At 47.2% G+C, this 19,795-nt stretch overlaps 1 protein-coding gene across 1 annotated transcript; it reads right to left on the bottom strand.

Annotated features, from left to right (window-relative positions):
• Window positions 1–1,786: 1,786 nt before the first annotated feature.
• On the bottom strand, window positions 1,787–18,593 carry ATIC (5-aminoimidazole-4-carboxamide ribonucleotide formyltransferase/IMP cyclohydrolase). The gene is made up of 16 exons (XM_042874341.1): window positions 18,487–18,593; window positions 18,222–18,348; window positions 17,777–17,853; window positions 16,839–16,905; window positions 14,925–15,013; window positions 12,851–13,002; window positions 12,578–12,734; window positions 11,222–11,347; window positions 10,963–11,070; window positions 10,301–10,386; window positions 9,633–9,722; window positions 8,487–8,615; window positions 7,626–7,718; window positions 3,396–3,578; window positions 2,495–2,650; window positions 1,787–2,152 (listed from the first exon to the last, which is right to left on the bottom strand). Exons 1-16 carry the CDS (start codon window positions 18,506–18,508, stop codon window positions 2,033–2,035), a joined length of 1,782 nt encoding a protein of 593 aa, XP_042730275.1. The 5' UTR covers window positions 18,509–18,593; the 3' UTR covers window positions 1,787–2,032.
• Window positions 18,594–19,795: the final 1,202 nt, after the last annotated feature.

Below are 19,795 nucleotides of genomic sequence, written 5' to 3'. Positions count from 1 at the left end.
GGTGCCATATGGCAATGGTGTGAAGCAGAGCTGTCAGCAGCCTGCTCTTCAAACATCAAGTGCAGGGACCAGACCCATCTCCTGTGAGAACAGACGTGCTCTCTGCCGTGGGAAATGGATGCGAAGCAGAGCTGGGGAGGTAGCTTAGAATCACTGCAGGTATCCATTCAACTAGCAGATGAGCACAGCTCGTAAGGAATACATCAGAAGGGGAGCTGGCTAGATGCTCATTATCAGCCTCAGTACTTCAGAAGGTCGGGATAAAGAACAGGCCAGTGGATTCTGAGGGACACTCGTGGCACGGTCTGCACCGGCTGCGATCCAAACAGTGACAGAAAAGGCACATTGGAAGTGGAAGAGAAAGTCTCAATCTCAACTTTTATAAGTATACACTAATAAAAACCACAAGGACTCCGACCACTGCTATTCCACAGGAAGCAATGGCGTAGCAAGCAGTCACACTGGCTAGAGCTGGGGTTAGCACAGCCAGCAAGGGAGCTTTAGAACATTGAGTAATGCACTGTTTTTATTCTGGGCTACTGTCTTAATCTGGAAGTCTCAAGCTTCTCAGCTTTGCTCAGTTCTGGATAAGAGAGGCAGGACTGCAGCTCAAGGAGGCGTCACACACTTTGAAGGCATCTCAGTAAACCCCAAAGGGTTTTTCTCTGCTAACCTTCACATTCCAGCCAAGACTTGAGTGTTGCTGTGATGGTGCAAGGAGAAGACAAGGTAAGGCAAGGTGAGGAAGGTGGCTAGGTGACAGCATGCACACATACAGCTCTGCACACGCGTGCAAACGCTTGACAAAGGTGATCTTCCCCCATGCCAAAGGACAGCAATGAGAAGCCTTTGTCAAACAGTGCTTGTTCCTTGCATTGGAGCAGCACAACCTGAGAGTGAAACCCCAGGTCCTGTGTCTGACCACCCCACAGGCAGCCCTTATTGTCACAGAGTCTCCACCTCGAGTAAATCATCCATGCCCACAGCCGTGGCAAGGCAGCAGCAGGAGCAGCAGGACCTGACCTTCCCCTCTCCCAGGTCCTTCCTACCTGTGTGCCCCTACATTAGCTTTAGCAAAAGGAACAGATGTGGACGTCCCTCCCCGTACCACTGGAGATCAAAGCCGTGACAGATTGGTTTATTGCAACGCTGTGGGTTGCTCCTTGCCAAAACCAAACAGATTTTATAAAATGGAACCAAAAGATCCCTTTGAAATGGTCACTGACTGCCAGCAAAAACGTGCCTGAACTGTTACTTCACTCATCTCAACTCTGCTCCAGAGTTTCACTGGTTTTCTAATCAGATTTCAAATCCGTTTAATACAAACTGTGCAGAGTGGAGAATGGAAGCAGCTCCGGGCAAGTTGCTTCCTGCATGCCCGTGTCTGAACTCTGAACTGAGCTCTGTGCCTGGGAACGAGCATGACAAACTTGCAGGAATGAGCTCCGCCACCTTTAAGACACCCACCTGATGCTGCCTCCAGCCAAAAGCTCATCTAGGGCAGGGCTGAGCACTGCACTTGCATAAACGATCCACTTTCCTCACCCCACAACGGATCAGATGCACCTGGAAAAAAAAGTATGTGCTAATTCCAAAGTAGTGGCTCAGTCCACTTGACAACCCAGACTTTTATGCATTTATTTAATATGCTGGCCATAAGCCAAACTGACACCATTCCAATGGCCTTCTAATGAACTGGTGAAGTCAGCGCACAATGTATGCCCTAAGATTTACTTCAAAAATAAACCTCAGGACATGGTATTTGCATGACACAAGACACTCTTCATACAGCTAAGAACCATGTGTTTATTTGTAAGAGATATGCAGAACCATAGGGAAGAACTTTTCTACATTAGAGGTCAACCACCTGCACTATTATCCTCTGCTAGTGCAGGGAAAGGTCTTGTTTGCAGATCTTACAAATACTTGCTAAATAAAATACAGATTGCAGTTGCCTCCTCGAGCTGGTGATGCTTCAGTCACTGCTGGTGAGACTGTGACCAAACGGGGGCCACAGCAGCCCACAGTGAGCTCAGTGATGGAACAGCCGAAGGTTGGTGTGGATAAGAGTTATTCCCAGCTCATTGCAAGCTTCAATCACAACCTCGTCAGCAGCAGAGCCAGATGGGGCAGCGATGAACTGAACTCCACTCTGTACAAAGACAGAGATAAGCAGAGGGATTAGAGGACTGAAACTGCCCTGAAAAGGAACTGGCAGCCTCAGTTCTTCATTAACATCTCACTCCAAGCACTGAAAAAAAGCACAGCCTCCACTGCCCAAAGCAATTCAAAGAGGAGTTCCTCACGTGAGCGCTCAGCTCTTTTCATCCTAAACCAACAACCCCAGCAATGGCAAGATAATCACCATCCACATGAGGCCAGTAACCACACCACCACCCTGCCCAGGACACAGCACCCTCAGCACAGAACAGAGGCATTCCCCAGAGCTGTGCACTGCGCTCAAGCAGGAAGCCCAGCCACGATGAGACCTTACCCGTTTGGCTCTGTCAACATTATCCCTAAAAGGGAAGAACGCATCGGAGCTGAGGGAGACAGCAGTCAGCTTGGCAATCCACTGCTTCTTCTCAGCTTCTGTCAGCTGTGCGGGCACCTCTTCAAACATGGCCTGCCACTTCACCAGGTCCTCATCCTGGAGGAATGAGAAATGCCAGCTCAGCCCCAAGGCACCAGCTGCTGGCAGTACCCAGCAGGGGCACGTCAGCATGAGCGATGGCGTCCCTCTGACCCAGTGCAGCTGCGCTTTCTGCTCCCACAGCTCTGCTGCTGACAACCTCACACCAGAAATTTGACAATCCCAAGTGATGGTGGGAAGGCGCTGCCAATGTCAGCCCTTCCTGCATCCTTTGAACACCTCCTCCTCCCCTCTGCACCCCAAAATTCAAGGATCTCCTCCAAGATGCTCTGTTCAGCCTGCCTGCAGAGTGCTGCTCTGTGTCAATGCCAGCACACACCACCTGGGTGCAGAGGATGACTTCACGAACGGCAAACAGCAGAGCAGCTTGGTTTGTGATTCACCTTCTGAACAGCACTGGCGTTCTTATCCCCTTAAACCAGCAGCCACTCCGAGATGATTCATTCAGTCCCCAGTCCAGCTCTTGGCTTTCAATACTTAAAAAGGGCATGCTATTTTCTTGTCTCACTTGCACTGAGGAGGTCAAAGCGATTCCGGGAATCCAAAATGCCACAGAAGCAAACAGCAAAGCGCCAGAGGAACAGCCAGCAGGCACGACAGGGCAGGGAGAGCTTAAAAACTGAGGCTTTAACTCTGCCTCAACACCAGGGACAAACATCCAAGGACACCAAGCTGCACACCAACGTGCACAGCAGGCTCCAGGACCTCAGGAGACCTTAGGACCATCGGGGAACCCTCTTACCTCTCCAATGGTGCCAGTGACGTACTGATCGATGGCGTTGGAGATCTCTGCCCTCTTCACTCCTGCTCTGAACTTCATGGAGAGCACACGTGGGTGGTGCCGCAGCCACCAGCTGTTGGCCTTGTCACCAGCCAGGCGTGTGCAGTGGATGCGGGACTGCTGGCCTGCCCCGATGCCAATGACCTGAAGAATGCACACAAAGCACCATCACACCCCACTTCAGAGCAATTAGCAAAGACCTCCCACAGATTAGTTGCTCCTTACTGGATCTGAGAGAAAGCATAGGTAATCAGCAAGGAAGACAAGGAAAACAACTGCATCCCCAGTCCCATCCCTTGGATATAGGGACAGACAACCTTGAAGCCATGTGCCACAGCCCAAAGCACAATGCAAACAAGCCCTGGCATCTTATCTAGGTGAGTGCAAGCTTGCACTGGAGATAAAGCCAACTCTTAGAGCGCTGACACTACTGAAAATTAAATGTTGCTGGGGAGCCTTGGTTACTGGACACTGGCAGCTTCACTCTCCTCAGGAATCAGGGAAACTCAGTACTGTCACGGTCAGCATATTATGCTTTCATACCTCATTACATTCAAGTCTGGAGCCGGACCAGGCAATGCTGTGCGTCTGTGGCAAGCTCTCACACTCCCCTTCAGCCAAGATGAAACGATCAGTGCGTAAACACAGCTACTGAGCTGGGGGTCTGCCTGCTGCTCCTCAGCCCTCTGCCACAAGAGCATGCCAGGCACACAAATACACCATCTCGTCACACCGTGGCTGTCAAACCTCAGGCTGGTAGTTTTCCTTCCACAGATTTCAGAGGTTCTGCTTCCCAAAAAAAAGAGCTCCTGCCATTTCATACCAGAGATCTGTCAGAAAGCAAGACTCTCTTCCATAATTTCCTGCCCCTACGAGGCCAGAGCTGAACTGTTCACCAGACTGCTCGCACGGGGTATCACTCCAGGGATGCTGTGTTGAAGCCAGCACTTCTGGCCACCGCCTCAGAGTTTCCAGCTCAGGCTGCAGCAGATGGTAAAGCTATAAGTCAAGCACTGCCCTCAAAGGAATGAATCATTTGTCTTTAATTAATCAAGGCACAGTGACTTCACCTCTTACCAGAACCATAAAAACATGCTGCTGGATGCTGTTCCCTCAAGGAACAAATGAAAGAGTTGGGCTGCTATCTAATATCATCTGCTCAGCTGTAACTAAACAATCACCAGCACTTAGTAAACTCCTAAGGATATTAAATAGATTCCGTGCTCCTCATGGCTTAGGGACATGTTCCCCCCAGCAAACACTCCTTGATGTCTAACCTGAGCTTCTCACACTCCATCTGTTTGACCTTCTAACTTGCATGGGATTCTGCATCTCAAGGGAGCTCAGTGCCAGCTGCACACAGCTGCATGGTCGCATCAGTGGAGGCTCTTCTTCCCTACACATCCAGGAGGGATTACAATCATCACACAGCACACACCTTCACTCACATAGCCTTTAAGTGTGGGCTTAGCAAGGCAGGTCAGGCCAGCACAAAAGTTCATAGCTGGAGTTGCAGACCAAAGAGAGTCCCAGACAGTGTTTTGGCTAAAGGATGCATCCTGTAAGTTACACACTTTGGCTCAAAGCAAAGCCAAACATGTCCCATAAGTGGAATATGTGGGGAAGCATGGAGTGGATGAGATGGGTAATGCCCAAAGAAACTCTGCAAAATGATGCAGGTTAGCCTGAATTTGGTCAGATTTACTCTGATAAATGAGTGAAAACAGAAGTCCTGAACGTACCTGGAATTATAAAATCAAATGGAGGGCTTCACAATTGAGAGGGCAGTGCGGCACTGGTGGAGAACAGTACACTAAACTAATAGGTTTGGTTTATCCTACTGTGCAGAGAACAAAGAAAGAATAATTTTGAATTGCCAAAGTCAAATAGTATGACTGGAGAAAGTGTAAGCCAGCACGTTGCAGACTTGGGCTCAGCTGCACTGAAAGTCAGACAAAAGGAGTGGAAGTGTTTATTGCAATTAGTGGCAGTTGACTTCCTGCAAATTAAGTGACACTCAGGCCCATTAATGCTTCCTCCCACTCCAGCCTTCCCTAGGACTCATTAACACCAAGCCCCAGCTGGAGCAGTAGTGAAGCCAGGCTGTCAAAAAGGCTCTGGTTATCTGATGCAAGGGAGTGTTGGAACAGAACAGAAACAGTCCAAAGCTGAAACAACCCCTGGAAAAACAAAAGCAATGGAACTGAAAGAACACTGGATTCCCCCAGCGTGGCTCACATAACCTCAACAAGTCACATCCTGGAAATGGATTTGAACTGGAAATTACTTCTTGTTCCCCACTCTCGATTCCTGCTATTTTCTTTTGCACCCAAATATTCCTGAGCACAGCTGGTGTCACATCACGGTAGGAGATATCATCAGCAGTTAATTCTGCACAGCATCACCACAACAAACCTGAACTTAGCAGCATCTTAAGACTCTTTTTCTGTGGACATCATTTCCTGCCCATCTTGGGAACAACGGTCTCACTGCTGAACAGCCTCAAGAGGCTTTTTTGACATTTCAAACCTGGGAGACAGCTGCAATCTGAGCTCCTCCATCATCACCTGCAGCATGCTACACTGCTATTTCTGCATTAGGACTCTTAGAAGTCTCATTAGGAAGACATTAAGCTTTGATTTGAACACAGATCTGCCACTCTTGTTGAGTAAGCGATTGGAATGGCTGCTGACCTTTACAAGACAGACTGCAGCATACAAACCTCTCCTCTTTGCCTTTCCTGTCACATATACAGCAAACCAAGACAATGTACATTAATACTTGACTGAAATACATCCCTGCAAATACACAAAGCATCAATGAAGCAAGGCTGCTTACACCCCTGCCTGCCCACGCTGCCTTCCACGCCTCCCTCATGCCTTCTTCCTTCCATATGGCACACACATTACCACACACACAGTGCAGAAGCAGCTGCAGCAACATGGTAAGTCTAGATTTAACAAAGCACTAAGGAAACTGCTGCTGTATTAAGGGAAAAGGAGCAAAGATAGTGTCACCTTTGTTCTGGGGCCATGAGAATTAATGCTCTTGAGGACAGAGATCCATTCAAGAGCAAGAAAAAAACAGTAAGGAAAAGGAAAGAAAAATGCCAGGTCTCCAGAGAGGTGTTTTCAAGAGCCATGCAGCACGTGAGCCTAAAAAATACTGTGAGGCAGTGCTGCAGTGTTTCCAGGCTGTAAAAACAATCTGACACATGCAGATGTAAGAACAGCACTGCAGTTCATTCACAGTCTGTACCTGAAACACATCGATCATTTGCTTGATGCTTCTTGGTAACTTATGAGACCACCAGCATTCTTTGGCTTCTATTTCTGAATCATTACGATTTTTAAACAACCTGAGTTATGGAAAAGTTGTGGAGAGCACAGAGCCAGCTGAACAACAGCATTACAAGCATGAGCCTCTGGGCCAAAATAAAAATAGTAATAATTTTCAACACGTTTACAACAACTTTGGGATTACTGACTTGAACTGAACACCTAGTGATGACTTAGGACTTCAGAATTCAAGATCAGTATCCCGCATCTGATAACACCCCCCTGAATTCCAACATCCATTGTAAGCTCTTAAAAACCAAGAAGCACAGAAGATTTCTGATGTCCGCAGGGCGTTAGAATGAAAATAAAATAAAGCTACAACCCATTGGGACAGTCAGAATCCAGCTGTGAAAGCTACTGTCACTTCCTAAGGCTTTAAACAGACCACAGCATATGCACATGCCCTCACAAAATAACAAAAGGCAGAACAGTTACAAAGAAATGACTCAAGGCCTAACTAGCAGAAGCACGTAAGAGCTTTTCCAACCCTGTCATTGAAAGAGCCAGCCTTGTCATTATCATGAAAAAAATATGTTAGGTTTTAGGTTTTGAAGCTACTTTAAGAGAAACACACTTAGCTACTGTTCTGTTCTAGGGCAGTTCATCTGTATTTCATAGAACCATAGAAGGGCCAGGGTTGGAAAGGACCACAATGATGATTGTCAGGTTTCAACCCCCTGCTATGTGCAGGGTCACCAACCACCAGACCAGGCTGCCCAGAGCCACATCCAGCCTGGGATATTTGTTTCATAGCCTCCTCTGTGCTAAATGATTTTAAACCCTGTGCCTGACCAAAGCACTCTGATCTGCTTGGCTTGGAAGCGCAGTCCCCAGAGCAGTCTGGTTTGGTTACCTGCCCATCCTTGGCGTAGCACACTGAGTTGGACTGGGTGTATTTGACAGCAATGCTGGCAACAATCAGGTCTCGGACAGCAGACTCAGGCAGCTGAAACAAAAATGCCACTGTCAATCTCACTGACCCAATCTTACCAGGTCCAGATCGTTCTATCGGCGGCCCTCATCCTGCAAAGCCTTCTGGATTTGCTTCCTGCCCTCAGAAGTGCTCACAGGCCAAAAGCTGAGCATATACTCACCTGTGCACAGCACCATAATACCAGCTCATGAAATCTGCATCAAATGATGATTCAAGTACACTCCATTGCTGATTTATTAATATGATTTTTATTACCTCAAGGTCTGAGCTTGCTTCTGATCCTGTGACTAATAACGTACTCGTTAACATCTGTTTCTTTAATGAGAACAGTGAGACACTGGAATAACTAACAGTTATCTGATGATGTGGACCCTAAGTGATGAGCAACGTCAGGAAGGCCTGAGTTTATGCACTGTATATGAGAGGGGGAACAACACAGTGAGTCAGAGTGGCATCACAGTGGATGCCTAGAACACACCGTCTCACCCTAAGAAATGAAACAAGGTGACTTCTCAGAAATAAGAAATATAAATATTTTGGTAGTCTGAAATAAAGGACAGGGCCCAGCTTCTCTTATTTACACAGGAATCGAAACAAAAGCAAACTACCCTGGTTTGCCCAAGCATTTTTGGCCAAAAAGCTTGCTGCATTGTTTTGTAGAAAGCTTCATGCCATTAAAATGCAAGAGGTCTTAAAATACAACAGGGCTGACTTCCTTGATGAAAGCACTAATCGTTTAGCTCTACCAGTTTTTTAGCTCCTTTACCTTCTAAGACTTACAGTTTTATTCTTTGTAACAACGTTCTTGAACAAGGACTGGTCAATGACTGCACTGTTCCTCTTCTGCATGAGCTGCAATCCATAGAGGGTTCGAATCTCATTGTCATCTGGCTCATAATTAGGGTCCATCTAAAAGCCAACAGACAGGGCAATAAAACACTGAGCTCTTCAAAGCTCCAGTAACAGCTTAGGTTGGAACATTCTCAAAGAATCCAGAAGTGAACTGTTCAGAGAAAGCAGTGTTAGAACATCAGGAGGAGTTAGAATTAATTGGAGCACTAAGGTCTCAACAGCAGGAGGTGACAATGAAAGGGTGAAGAGGGGTAGAGCAGTTTACATGCTGATATACAACCATCCGTGTCGAAAGCCAACAGATCTACAAAGCCTTCCCATCTTTCACAAAGCATCCACACACACAGCAAAGTCAGAAATATTTTGAGGAGAGTTCCTATACACCTGAATGCACGACTCCCAAAGCCTTCAACATCAAACCAGTGCACACGATTATTTCCAGAGATGCACTTCCTTGGGGAACACCCCTAGAAGCTTGCAGCACAGTTAAGCCACACAAGAGTACGGGGCCAAGTTAAATGGAACTCTTAAACTGCATTAAGGTCTACCCAAGCACAGGTGATTTAGAGTTCTGACAGCCCCTGTTCAGCTAACTGAGACATGAAGTAAACCAGGTTAAGGCTACTAGCTCCAAATACAACCATGTACACACTTGGTATGGTTTTGCTAATCCCTTGAAGTTACTTCAGATCAACTCTCCTTAGTACCCCTGTTCAGACAGGCCCTAAAGCTACAGACTTAACCAATACAACCTCATCCTGGCCAAGCTAATTGAATTCAGGAGGTAATCAGCTGCCAAGATTGTCTGCAATTTCATTCCTTCCTTGCCTGAAGCTCCGGAGCCATCTTCTACAGTTCCCTTGGTAGCAAGGCTACAATTGCAATTTCAGCTAAGCCTTGGATTTTCTTCCTGTAACGTTAATGTTCTGCACTCAGATTCAGGCAGAAGTAGGATGTGTTTGGCTTACACTGCAGGGAAGACTCCCTGGTCCAGATAGCTGTGGGTGCTATGCAGACACTAACATCTGGTACAGGGAGAGCACTGCAGGGCTGGAGGGCAGCAGGACTACAAACCTGGAGGACACAGTAAGCACCATTCTTCTTTTTGGAAAGGATTTTGAGAGCTTCTTCCTCATAGCCAGGAGCTACCACACCATCAGATACCTGCAACACAGAGATCTCAGCACCTATGTCAAAAAGAGAGGGGCTAATACTGCAAACTCTCCCTGCCATATCCAGAAAGGCAAAGGTTTGCCTCTCAGAGGTCTCTAAGTACTATATAGTACTGAAGGCACTACTACAGCATCTGTTTCACTCCTTGAAACAGGAAACAGCAGTGATGTTCAGCCCATAGCAGGAGTTAGGAGAAAAAAAACCCAAAACCTCTCTTTATATACAACAGAATTGATATGGGTTTTTTGCTCTGTTGTTTTAATCGAGTACCAAATGTTGTCCTCACAAACACCATCTCTCATTTATTTGCAAAGAAATCTCCAATGCACAAGACAGCCTCTTGCACCGTGCTTTCTCCTCTCAAGAAAATCAGAAGCAACACATAGCAGGATGAGCGTCCTGTAAAGCATCAGCTCCCAGCACCCCAGACACTGAATCCTCTGAACAGCCAATAAATGGCCTGGAGTTAAACAGGTCAAATCCAAACACGAATGGCTGCCACAAACCAACGACTCCATCTACTGTGATGCTCCCTTTTCCCTCAAATGATTTACTGCTGCTTAACGAACCTCTCTGGAAATAATCTTAGCAGTAGGCACATCACAGATATCAGACAAGGCAATGAAGTCACCAAAAGAAGACATCCGATCAGCACCTGCAAAATGACATTTTCTAGTCATTCATCCAACTGTGGCAGAATATTTCCACAATCATACACTGGCTTTCTGTGGGCAATGACCAAAAGTGGTCCCTAAAGTAGTGAAAAATGAAGGACACGTGCCAATGTATCCTTTAAAATGACTGTACCTATGTTCACTTTGTCTTCCATAATCTGTCAGGTTTATTTTTTTTGCCACAGACAATGAGATAAATAGCAAAGTACTTCAGCTAAGCTGAGGAGGAAATTCTGATTTCTAAGTGTTTGGGTTTTTTTTGCAAGCTCTGAACTTCAAAAGTATATAGAAAAAAAAATATTGGGAAGAAACATTCCTGTTCACGTAAGTATTCCCTAGCAGGGAATCTCATCTGCAGAAGGCTGAGTGTGCTTCCAGCCTTAGCTCACTTGGACAGCAGATTCTGATATGTGGGCAGTCAGTTGCTTATGGAGAAAAACCTAAAGAGGAGGAGTAGACTACAAAGGGTAGAGCCAGCAAAAAGCAAAACAGGCTGTTCAGAGTTGAGCCTTAAGCAGAACTCTTGGGACAGGTTAGTTTATTCCCGGGCCTCTCACCTCTGCTTCGAGCGTAGGCAGATGCCAAGGGTGTTAAGGTCTTGTGTAAATCATGCACCATGCAGACTTGTGCCTCCTCCTCGCTGAGAGGTATTCCAACAGCAGCACCTAGTGGGAAACACAAGCAGGGCACTCAAACCAGAACCCTTCCCTCGAGCCCTGCCCCTGGGGCCCTGTTAAGACACAGGTACCACTGGCAGGGCCTGCCAAAAGTCAGTCTGTTCAAAGAGAAAAGTATGGCAGCAAGGAACCACTCTACCTGCAGGACTGACGTGTTTGAAGGAGGCTGCAGCAGGGATCCCTAATGCCTGCTTGAGTTCCTTCACCAGCTGCCAGGCGTTGAGAGCATCACACAGGTTGATAAACCCTGGAGAGCCATTCACCACTGCAAGTGTAGAGTACAAACAGATTAAAGCAGGCAAGGCCCTCTCCCTAGAGTCTGCAGAGATTGTTTCCCCACCAGGAATGGGAATTGGTACAACACTGCTCTTTAAAAACGACCCAGGCTCCTCAGCAATAGGCTAACCATCCTGGAAAGCTTCAGTGGCTAAACTAAATGCATGGCATCTCCAGTTATTGTCAAATGAACCATTCACAGCCACAAAGCTTAGAGCAAAGTGCTTGATCTGGCACAGATTTCTGACGAAAGGACCAAGAGTAAAAGTCCTTTGGAAGTCTGCTCCCAAAACCTTTTGCCCCAGCACACATAAAACTGCAAGATCAGCACTGACAAAGCAGGACTGGGATCATTTCAAAAGCTTAAACAACTCTTGTCTCTTGAAATGTAACAATACGTAGCCAGACAGGTGAATGCAATATTATTCTGCTGCCAAACCCAGGAGGCAGACTTGAAAGCGAATCAGTTTCCAGTACAGGAGTAGAAAAGCCTCCTAGAAGATACAAGGCAGAGCTTCGTTTCACCAGCACTAAAAATGATCTTAAGAAAGTCTGGCAACTTTTGTTCTCTCCAAACTAGAGATTCCCCCATGGCATAAGGCTGTGGTGGGTGTGCACCTGGTAAAAGGGAGAAGACACCAGGCGTGTCTCAACCCTTGCAAGTGAGACTGGTATTCCCTGACACTGTCACCATTAGCAGCAACAGTACTCTGGAAAATTGAGGCAATAAACCCCTGCTCAAAACTGTCACAGAAGTAACAGAAATCATTCAAGCCTGGAGAAGAACAGCTTGATTCCTGGACAGCAACTGGGGACATGAAAAGACTGGGCATGTACTAAATGAAGAACATGAGCAGAAAAGCATCTTGAAACGATGATGACTTGTCCTTTGCAAAACCTCAAGCTGACGTCAAACAAGAAGCCCATTACGTGGAACTGCCTGAAGGTCTTCAGTGCGGACACACCAACTTACACTCAGAGAGAACACGGAGCTCCCATTAAGTCTCATGGGGATAAGGAGACAAGCTTTTCTGTCTCACATGGCTCAACCTTCCCATCACAAACACAGTGCCCCTCAGCATAAAGTGGTTTAACATCAGATACTGCTGGGCATCCCTTGCCTTAGGTACAAGATCGTATCTCAGTTCTAAAGGCACTGGCAGACATGCCTGCTCGCCCACCCACCCTCTTTTATTGCTCCCCCTTGCCAGGGCCTCACCTGTCAGGGGAAGCTTAGGCCTGGTGGTGTAGAGCTGTGCAGGACTCTGGTGAGGATTCATGCCGTACCTCAGGGGCAGCTGGGACACCCCCTTGCTGTACTCCTTCCTAAAGTAGTCAGAGATGGCTGCATCGTACTGAGCAGTGTGGGTGAAAGCCTGGGGGCAGAACGGAGGATGCTTGTCAGCTTATAAACATCAACTTCCAAACGATTCCGTGTTTCAAATGAAAGACAAAGTAGCCTTGGCCTCTGCTGTGAGCAAGCATGTCTCACCTTCAGTGCAAGGTGACGTCTGGTTTCTACTGAAGTGTCTTTGTCCTTTGATGCTGCCATCTCTTTAGCTACAGAAGAGTAGTCTGCAGGATCACACACAACTGTCACACGAGCGTGGTTCTTAGCAGCTGCCCGGAGCAAGGCAACTCCTCCTGCAAAAGAAGCATGGAGGAACAAGGCACTTCTCATCTGGACTCAGCACAACCTCAGCATGCGAGGCCAAGAAGGCACATGCACCAAGCAATCACTTGTGCCAGGTGGATGTGCCCACCTCCCCGGGCTCTGTTGAGAAAAGTGGCCATAACAGCATCTCGAAAATGCACGAGGCAGTCAGCTAGTATGATTCAAACCAGTGCTGAAGGTGCAAAAAACAGCACAGCTGCAGGGATGACAAAGTAATTGAGTCTCATGCTGTGCAGGGCACCTGGGGAAAGAACACCTTCCAGCAGCACAGCCACATCCTGAAGAGGACAGCTATCTGCACATATTGCTTAAACACCATCCTCTGCAACGCGGGGCTGGGGAGGAGTCTACAGGAAGATTTATTTCTCTTCTACCAAGCAACTGAGGTTCTCAAATCTCTCTGCAAATATTAATGAATACTGTGCAGGTCCCCTGTGTGAGATAAAAGGCCATGCCTCCCCCTTAAATCTGACTCTGCACAGCGATTATAACACTTTAAATCATATAGGATACTAGGCTGTAGCAACAGAAAAGCAGAGGCTGGCATTGCTACATACAGAGCAAGTACTACTTCATAAAACATTTAATAAAGAGCTCTGCTGGGCATCGTTCGGGCTAAACTACTGCAAGAAAATTCAATCCCAATCCAATCTCATGGCACAAAACTGTGCCTGCACTGTGCACAAGCTGTCGTGCAGAGATGCTGCAGCGAAGCAAAGGCAAGTCTTTGGGGGTTAATAACCAGCACGAAGAGCAGAACTGCTGATAATACAGGCATCCGTGCTTCTAAACTCAGATCCCTAACTACCCTCCTGCACATGCAGACCCACTTCTTTCCCTGTAATGCCTTCCCAGTTCAGCCTCTTCTCTCCAAAACTGGTTTTTATTTTTATTAAGCTCCAAGAGGTTCTAGAAGAGATTTAATTGGCTCTCAGTAGGAAGCATGCTCTACATTCTCCTTCCTTGTAGTCCCTTATGTTGAGCAGTGCACATCTCCCCCATTTACACAGCATGGCCTGCCAGCCTGTTTAAACAGCCACTTGCTATGGCTTAAAAGCAATGAGGTTTACCCAGCTATGCCCCTCAGTCTCCTCCTTGTAGCCCTCGAGCTCCTCAGCTGACTTCAGTGGAGGAGAAAAAGCCACCAGGAAAACTGATTTCCTGCATGTTCCTAGGAAGTGATGCAGAAGACAGAATTTGTGGCCCATCTTCATTCTTTCCCAGAAGGAGGCAGTTGCAATAAGAGCTGCAGATTTACTACAGTATTAGATGCTCACTACAAACTACATCATGTCAAGGTGAGATTGGCTGTCAAAAGAACTAGTTTGCAAGTTATCAGCAGGTAGTTTCTGCACACAACTTCTGCCTGACACAGAGAAGTTCTCAGTAACACGCTTCCTTCTTGAATATTCTCACAACACACCAGCAGCCTGGCTTGGTTGTCCTTAATTTATTTCCCTATGCCAACAACCATGGATGTGATGTTTTGAGCGTGTGATGAGAATAATCCTGTTGCTGTCAATATGTTCATAGATGACCTGGTAACTATTGCTAGGAGCAAGTAATCCATATGAGCTTAAGTGGCCAGCTCACCTGGAGGCCACAGACAGAAACCTCTTAGGGTACAGGATCCTTTATCTCCTTCCTTTAGTCACAGCACAGAAATTGTTCCTGTGACCATGACTTACAAAAGGGGTATAGCAAAAGCATTTTGTTCCTGCAAGAAAGCATCCTAAAGAGTTACAAACTCACTCCCTGTACTCCCACAAAATCAAACAGATGTCTGATGATTCCTTACAAGCGCGCAAGGCCTCCAAACAAAAAGGACTGAGATCACTTCAAGAACCATTAAGTCTGCCTGGAGAATAAGTTTATTCTTCCTTTAACTTACCAATGTCAATCTTTTCCACTGCTTCTGGCACAGTTACACCCGGAGAAGACACAGTCTTCACAAAGGGGTAGAGGTTACACACCACAACTCTGAGAATTAAGGAGAAATCAGGGTTACTCAGCAAGAAGTTGCATGGTCAGGCTTGACTTGATATGCACAAGGTATTATCAGTGTTTTTGTGGTGTGATCAATGTAAGATCCTACAGGCAAGGCTTTCTCCAGAAGAATGGTGGTGTACAGCCATGAAGCAAGAGGCGTTACAATGGTGAAACACCATGGGGGGTGGTATGACAGGCACATCCAGGTTAGCTCTATGCATTATACAGTGTTACAGTGGTTAGTGCCACAGTTTACAGCTAGCTAAGGAAGAATTCCTTTCAATGCGTGGTCCTGTGTTCAAACGTTTTGTCATTTTGGTGCCATTTCAAAGAACTTCAGAGCGGGCTCTCAGCACTACTGAAAATAAGCATCAACCAACTTTCATGTAATAGCAAGCACTGCAAACAAAGCACAACCAAACCATCTGATTTTCCTCAACTTTTCCAAGAGCAGAAGACACCCTACAGGCCACTTTCAGGCATGGACATTATAATTAAAAAAACCAACATGTGAAACCTGCGAGGTATTTAGTGCACAGCCTGCGTCCCACAACACCATCCTATGCCTCTGAATTCCTACTATAACTTTTTTTGCCTGTTCTGTTTCCACTACTCTCTTCTTCCCATCCATTTGTGCCCCTGACCCGTTGCAAACCATCAGCAATCTGTAGGCTTTTGCTAATGCTTTTATCTGTGGAAATCAACATAATATCAAGGTTACCTACCCACATCATGTCAGAAAACTTAATGCAACCATACAAAGACCCCCCTGCTGAGGATCAGCTCCTTCTGCTTCACATAAGATGATCTAAATTATTACTTTGGATGCAAATGCATGACTTGATGTCACTCATGCAAAAACATGACTCCCCTGTAACTCAGCAGAGCCTGCCATTAAAATGCAGTGTATTCTGAACAGCTCCCACTGCAGAGTTATCTATCAGGACTCCTGTGGTTTTAAATTCCAGGTTTTCAAATTCAGCCTGGAAACCCATTCATCCTAGGCACAGGTCCTTTGAAATCATTCAAACAAAAACCACAGAGATGGACTCTGGCCTACTCACCATAGGCAATCTATACCCCTCTGTCTTGGCTACATCTACAATTTACTACGTATGATTCAACCACTTATTTTTAAACCTAACTAGTGACAGAAGTGGCTGCTCACAATCACTATGTTGCTAAAATCAAGTAGTTAAAACAGTCCCAAGCTGCCCTGCATAAGAACAGCAAGTAAATGCATTCTAACAAAAAGAGGAGGAATAAATCTTGTGCATGTGTTAGGGCATGAACTGTGCGACTTCATTTTCTGGCTCCAACTCTTTCTCAGGGTGGCCAAGTAAGTTTTCTGGTTTTCATCTGTTTTCTGTCTCACAAACGATGCGTGTTCTTGACCTGCTTTGCACATCTAGTCTTTACTCATGTTGAAACTCAGTAAACATTATGTAAATCTCAAAGGGTATGTTTACTAAGCAAGTACTGCCCTCTGATCAAACACCCAGAGCCGAGCAGAGAGGAGCTGCACCAGCTCCAGAAGCACTGAATTCAATTTTGCAGTAACAGTAATAAGGGCCCAACAACAAGTCTCAAAATTCACAGGTAAAAATTCCACGGACAACACTTTGTAACTTTGTTTAAATTGTTTGTGCAGTGCAGAAAATCATGCTTTTAAAAACATAACATCTCCCAAGAGGAAGAAGACCGCAGTTTTTCTGGTGTGCAGATCCCCTACTGCTCCCATCCACCAGCATCCACTGATTTACAATGTTCATTTCTGATTACTGACACATTGCATCTCACCTTCCCCAGAATTTACCTTACAAGGCTGAAATCTTGTTTGTTCATATCAGCATTATCTTCTGGAATGTTGCGAGCCAAGATGCCTAGTTACAAAAATAGCACATCCTCGTTAAAATACAGAACTGATGCTGCAACAAACATTTTTTTGAATTCAGCACTTCTCTTCAGACTGTGCTTTTCAGATCCATAAGCTTTTTCACTCCAGTTCAGATGGTTCTCAGCCTCTCTTCCATTTTCCTGGCTCTGTGGTTGTTCAAACTCCATATTAACAATTGTTTTGTTTTTTTTTTTTTCCCCCCCAATACAAAATTCTGGAGGATTCCAAGTGCTGAACAGCAACCTCAAAGCCATCCTTCATAAACATTCCCTTGGTAACCTGGGAATGCTAAAGCTGACAAGGAGATCATGGAGAGGAAAGAGACACCTGTCACTCATCAGCCAGCAATAAGCAAAGCTATGAAACAACTGAAGCAAGAGGCTGTGCCTCTAGTAGAGCAGCACAGGCAGCTGGCTGAGGTCTTAGAGCCAGGAAAGATCACAGCACACACAAATCACCCCCTAAAGACTATACTGTCATGTTCCTTCTGCTGCACACCAAATTCACCCACGGGTTAAAAATCAGTGGAGCTCTCTGCCTGAGCAGGCCTGAAATTGCCTAAACAAAGAAGTCACAAATGCATCTGCAGAGGAGCCCCATTACTTCTAGCTCCAGGGATGGAAAGCTCTAATTGCAGAGATGCCAGCAAAAGAGCAGAGGAAGTAATTCAACCACCACACACTTCTTCTCCACCTCGTGCATCATACCTCTCCTTTTGCTGCTAGAGCAAATCTGTATTTATTTCTCAGTTCTTCCTCACAATCCTTAAAAAAAACCACATCCATCAATCTCTTCCTTCCATCCTCCCTGCCCACGGATCTCTCCTTCAGACTGGAAACACACCATCAGAAACATACCAGCATGGACTGCAGGATGAAGGGTTTTCACACGTCCTCCTAACATCTCAGGGAACCCTGTCAGGTCCGAAACGTCTCTGCTCAATGAGAAAACACACAGCATCATCAACTGAAGTACCACAATGACTTCGACTACAGGTTCAGTGTTTAATTCGCCTTAGGGGGCATTCTGATCTACTGGCAACGCATCATTCAGATGCAGAAAGGTGGCAGGGCGAGCTGGATCTCTTGGGTTTATTCGAGGAGTGGAAGGTTGCCATCTTTTGCAACGCCATCCCTTGGGAATACTCGTCCCCGTGGACGGGGAAAAGCGACCATCCTTTGCTTCAGGCTTCGCTGACAACCAAGCGAGGGGGGGCAGTAAGTCTGAGTGTCGGACGGTAGAGGACGAGGCTCCACGTGAGGCGCAGCGGTCGCGCAGCGTGGCACGGGACCATAGGCGTACCTGACGGGCAGCCCCGCATCCCTCAGCGCTGCGGCCGTTCCTCCCGAGGCGATGAGGCCCAGACCCAACGCGTTCAGGCTCCTGGCGAACTCCACCAGGCCCGCCTTCTCCGAGACGCTGAGCAAAGCTGAAAGGCGAAAAGGCCGCGACGTGGGAGATGAGGCCTTCAGAAGCTCCGCAACTCTCAAACCCACCCCTCAGCGCATAACCGCCGCGCGGCCGCCATGTTGCGCGCGCCCCCCCCCCCCCCCCAGCCCCGCGTTACCGAGCTGCTGCCGGGCGGCCATGGCGCGCGTTGCGGGCGAGAAAGGGAAGAAGGAAAGGAGCGATGGAGGGCGGCCCGAGGGGATTTGGGCTCCAGCAGCAGCACCACGTGGGACCTCCGCCCCACCCCGGGTCGACAGGGCGGGGAGGAAGAGGCAGAGCTCGGCTTAAACGTTGCCGCTTAAAGCGTGTGCTGCAGGGCCCGGTTGGGCCCGTGCGGCTGTGTGGGGAGCTGTGCCCGCGCCGCAGCTGCAGGATGGCCTCTAGCAGCAGTTCTCAGCGGCGTGCTTCATGTTTATTATGGAATCGTGGAGTTATTCGGCTTGAACAGACCGCTAGAATCGCGCAGTCTGACCCCAGCCCGTCCCCCAGTGCCACATCGTGAGTGCTTCCAGAGATGGTGACCCACTGCTCCCTGTGCCAGCACTGCACTGCTCCTTCTACGAAATTATTCCTACAATCCAATCTGCACCTCCCGTGGTGCGACTTCAGGCCGTCTCCTTTCATCCTGAGTTTTGATTTGGGACTTCCCCGCGTGCATCTGTTGGGCTTGTATCTCCCAAGGAGCCGCTCCCTGCATGCTGGGAGCAGGCAGGATGTGCGTTAGGAAAGAAGAAATAAATGCAAGTTTGCAGATCCTACAGAAAACTGGGAAGCGCACCCAGAAAACCAGGCTGTTGTGATTTATGGGTCCGTAGGCTTGGGCAGTATTGTCTGTGTAAGAAAGAGTCGAGCAAGACATGCAGAACACTAAATAAAGTTGGTATATGTATTACTCTGAGTAGCAGCTAGTGACAAGCAGTAATAAATTACTGCTTAGGAGCGTGGCTGGGGCCAAATGAAAATATACTGCTAAGTGGTACATGAGCACCATCATTATGAAAATACATACCTTGGAGAGAACTGCTGTTGTACACGGAGCGCAGAGCGGTGCAGCCGAGGTGGGCTTTGGGGATGATGAATGGACGTGAAAATGAAAGATTTGATGGGGCTCTGCTTATTTATCTGGGGTTGGAGAGCAATTGCATATTCTGGGGCAGCATATTCTGGGAGATGCTAAGGACCGCTGTGCATGCTGCTTGCAAAGCAGGGTGTTTGGAGATGCTGCAGATGCAAGCAGATGGCCATGCTGGCCTATGCACAAGAGGACAGAGCTGATACTGCTTTCAGACAAACAAAAAGGCATTATCAGCATAAATAGTGGCATTCGGGATTTTTTGCTTGTCCAGCGACTTTGCTGTCCCTCAATCCAATCCCTTGGATTGAGGTGAGGCTCCTGTTTGCTCAGGAGCTTGTGTGGAAGGGGGGAG

This window comes from Lagopus leucura, unplaced genomic scaffold (assembly GCF_019238085.1).
Source record: "Lagopus leucura isolate 7727_CA_CO unplaced genomic scaffold, USGS_WTPT01 Super-Scaffold_100012, whole genome shotgun sequence".
NCBI classification, from domain to species: Eukaryota; Metazoa; Chordata; class Aves; order Galliformes; family Phasianidae; genus Lagopus; species Lagopus leucura.
Note: the sequence above shows the minus strand (reverse complement) of the source record. Positions and strands in the feature narration are given on the sequence as shown.

Excerpts from the sequence above, each read along its gene's own strand:
- ATIC (XM_042874341.1), bottom strand. The coding sequence starts at position 18,508 with ATGGCCGCCCGGCAGCAGCTCG. Across the intron at positions 11,071-11,221 it reads CAAACACGTCAGTCCTGCAG|GTGCTGCTGTTGGAATACCT; the intron begins GTAGAGTGGTTC and ends GTTTCCCACTAG. Across the intron at positions 7,719-8,486 it reads TTGTTACAAAGAATAAAACT|CTGCCTGAGTCTGCTGTCCG; the intron begins GTAAGTCTTAGA and ends TTTTTGTTTCAG.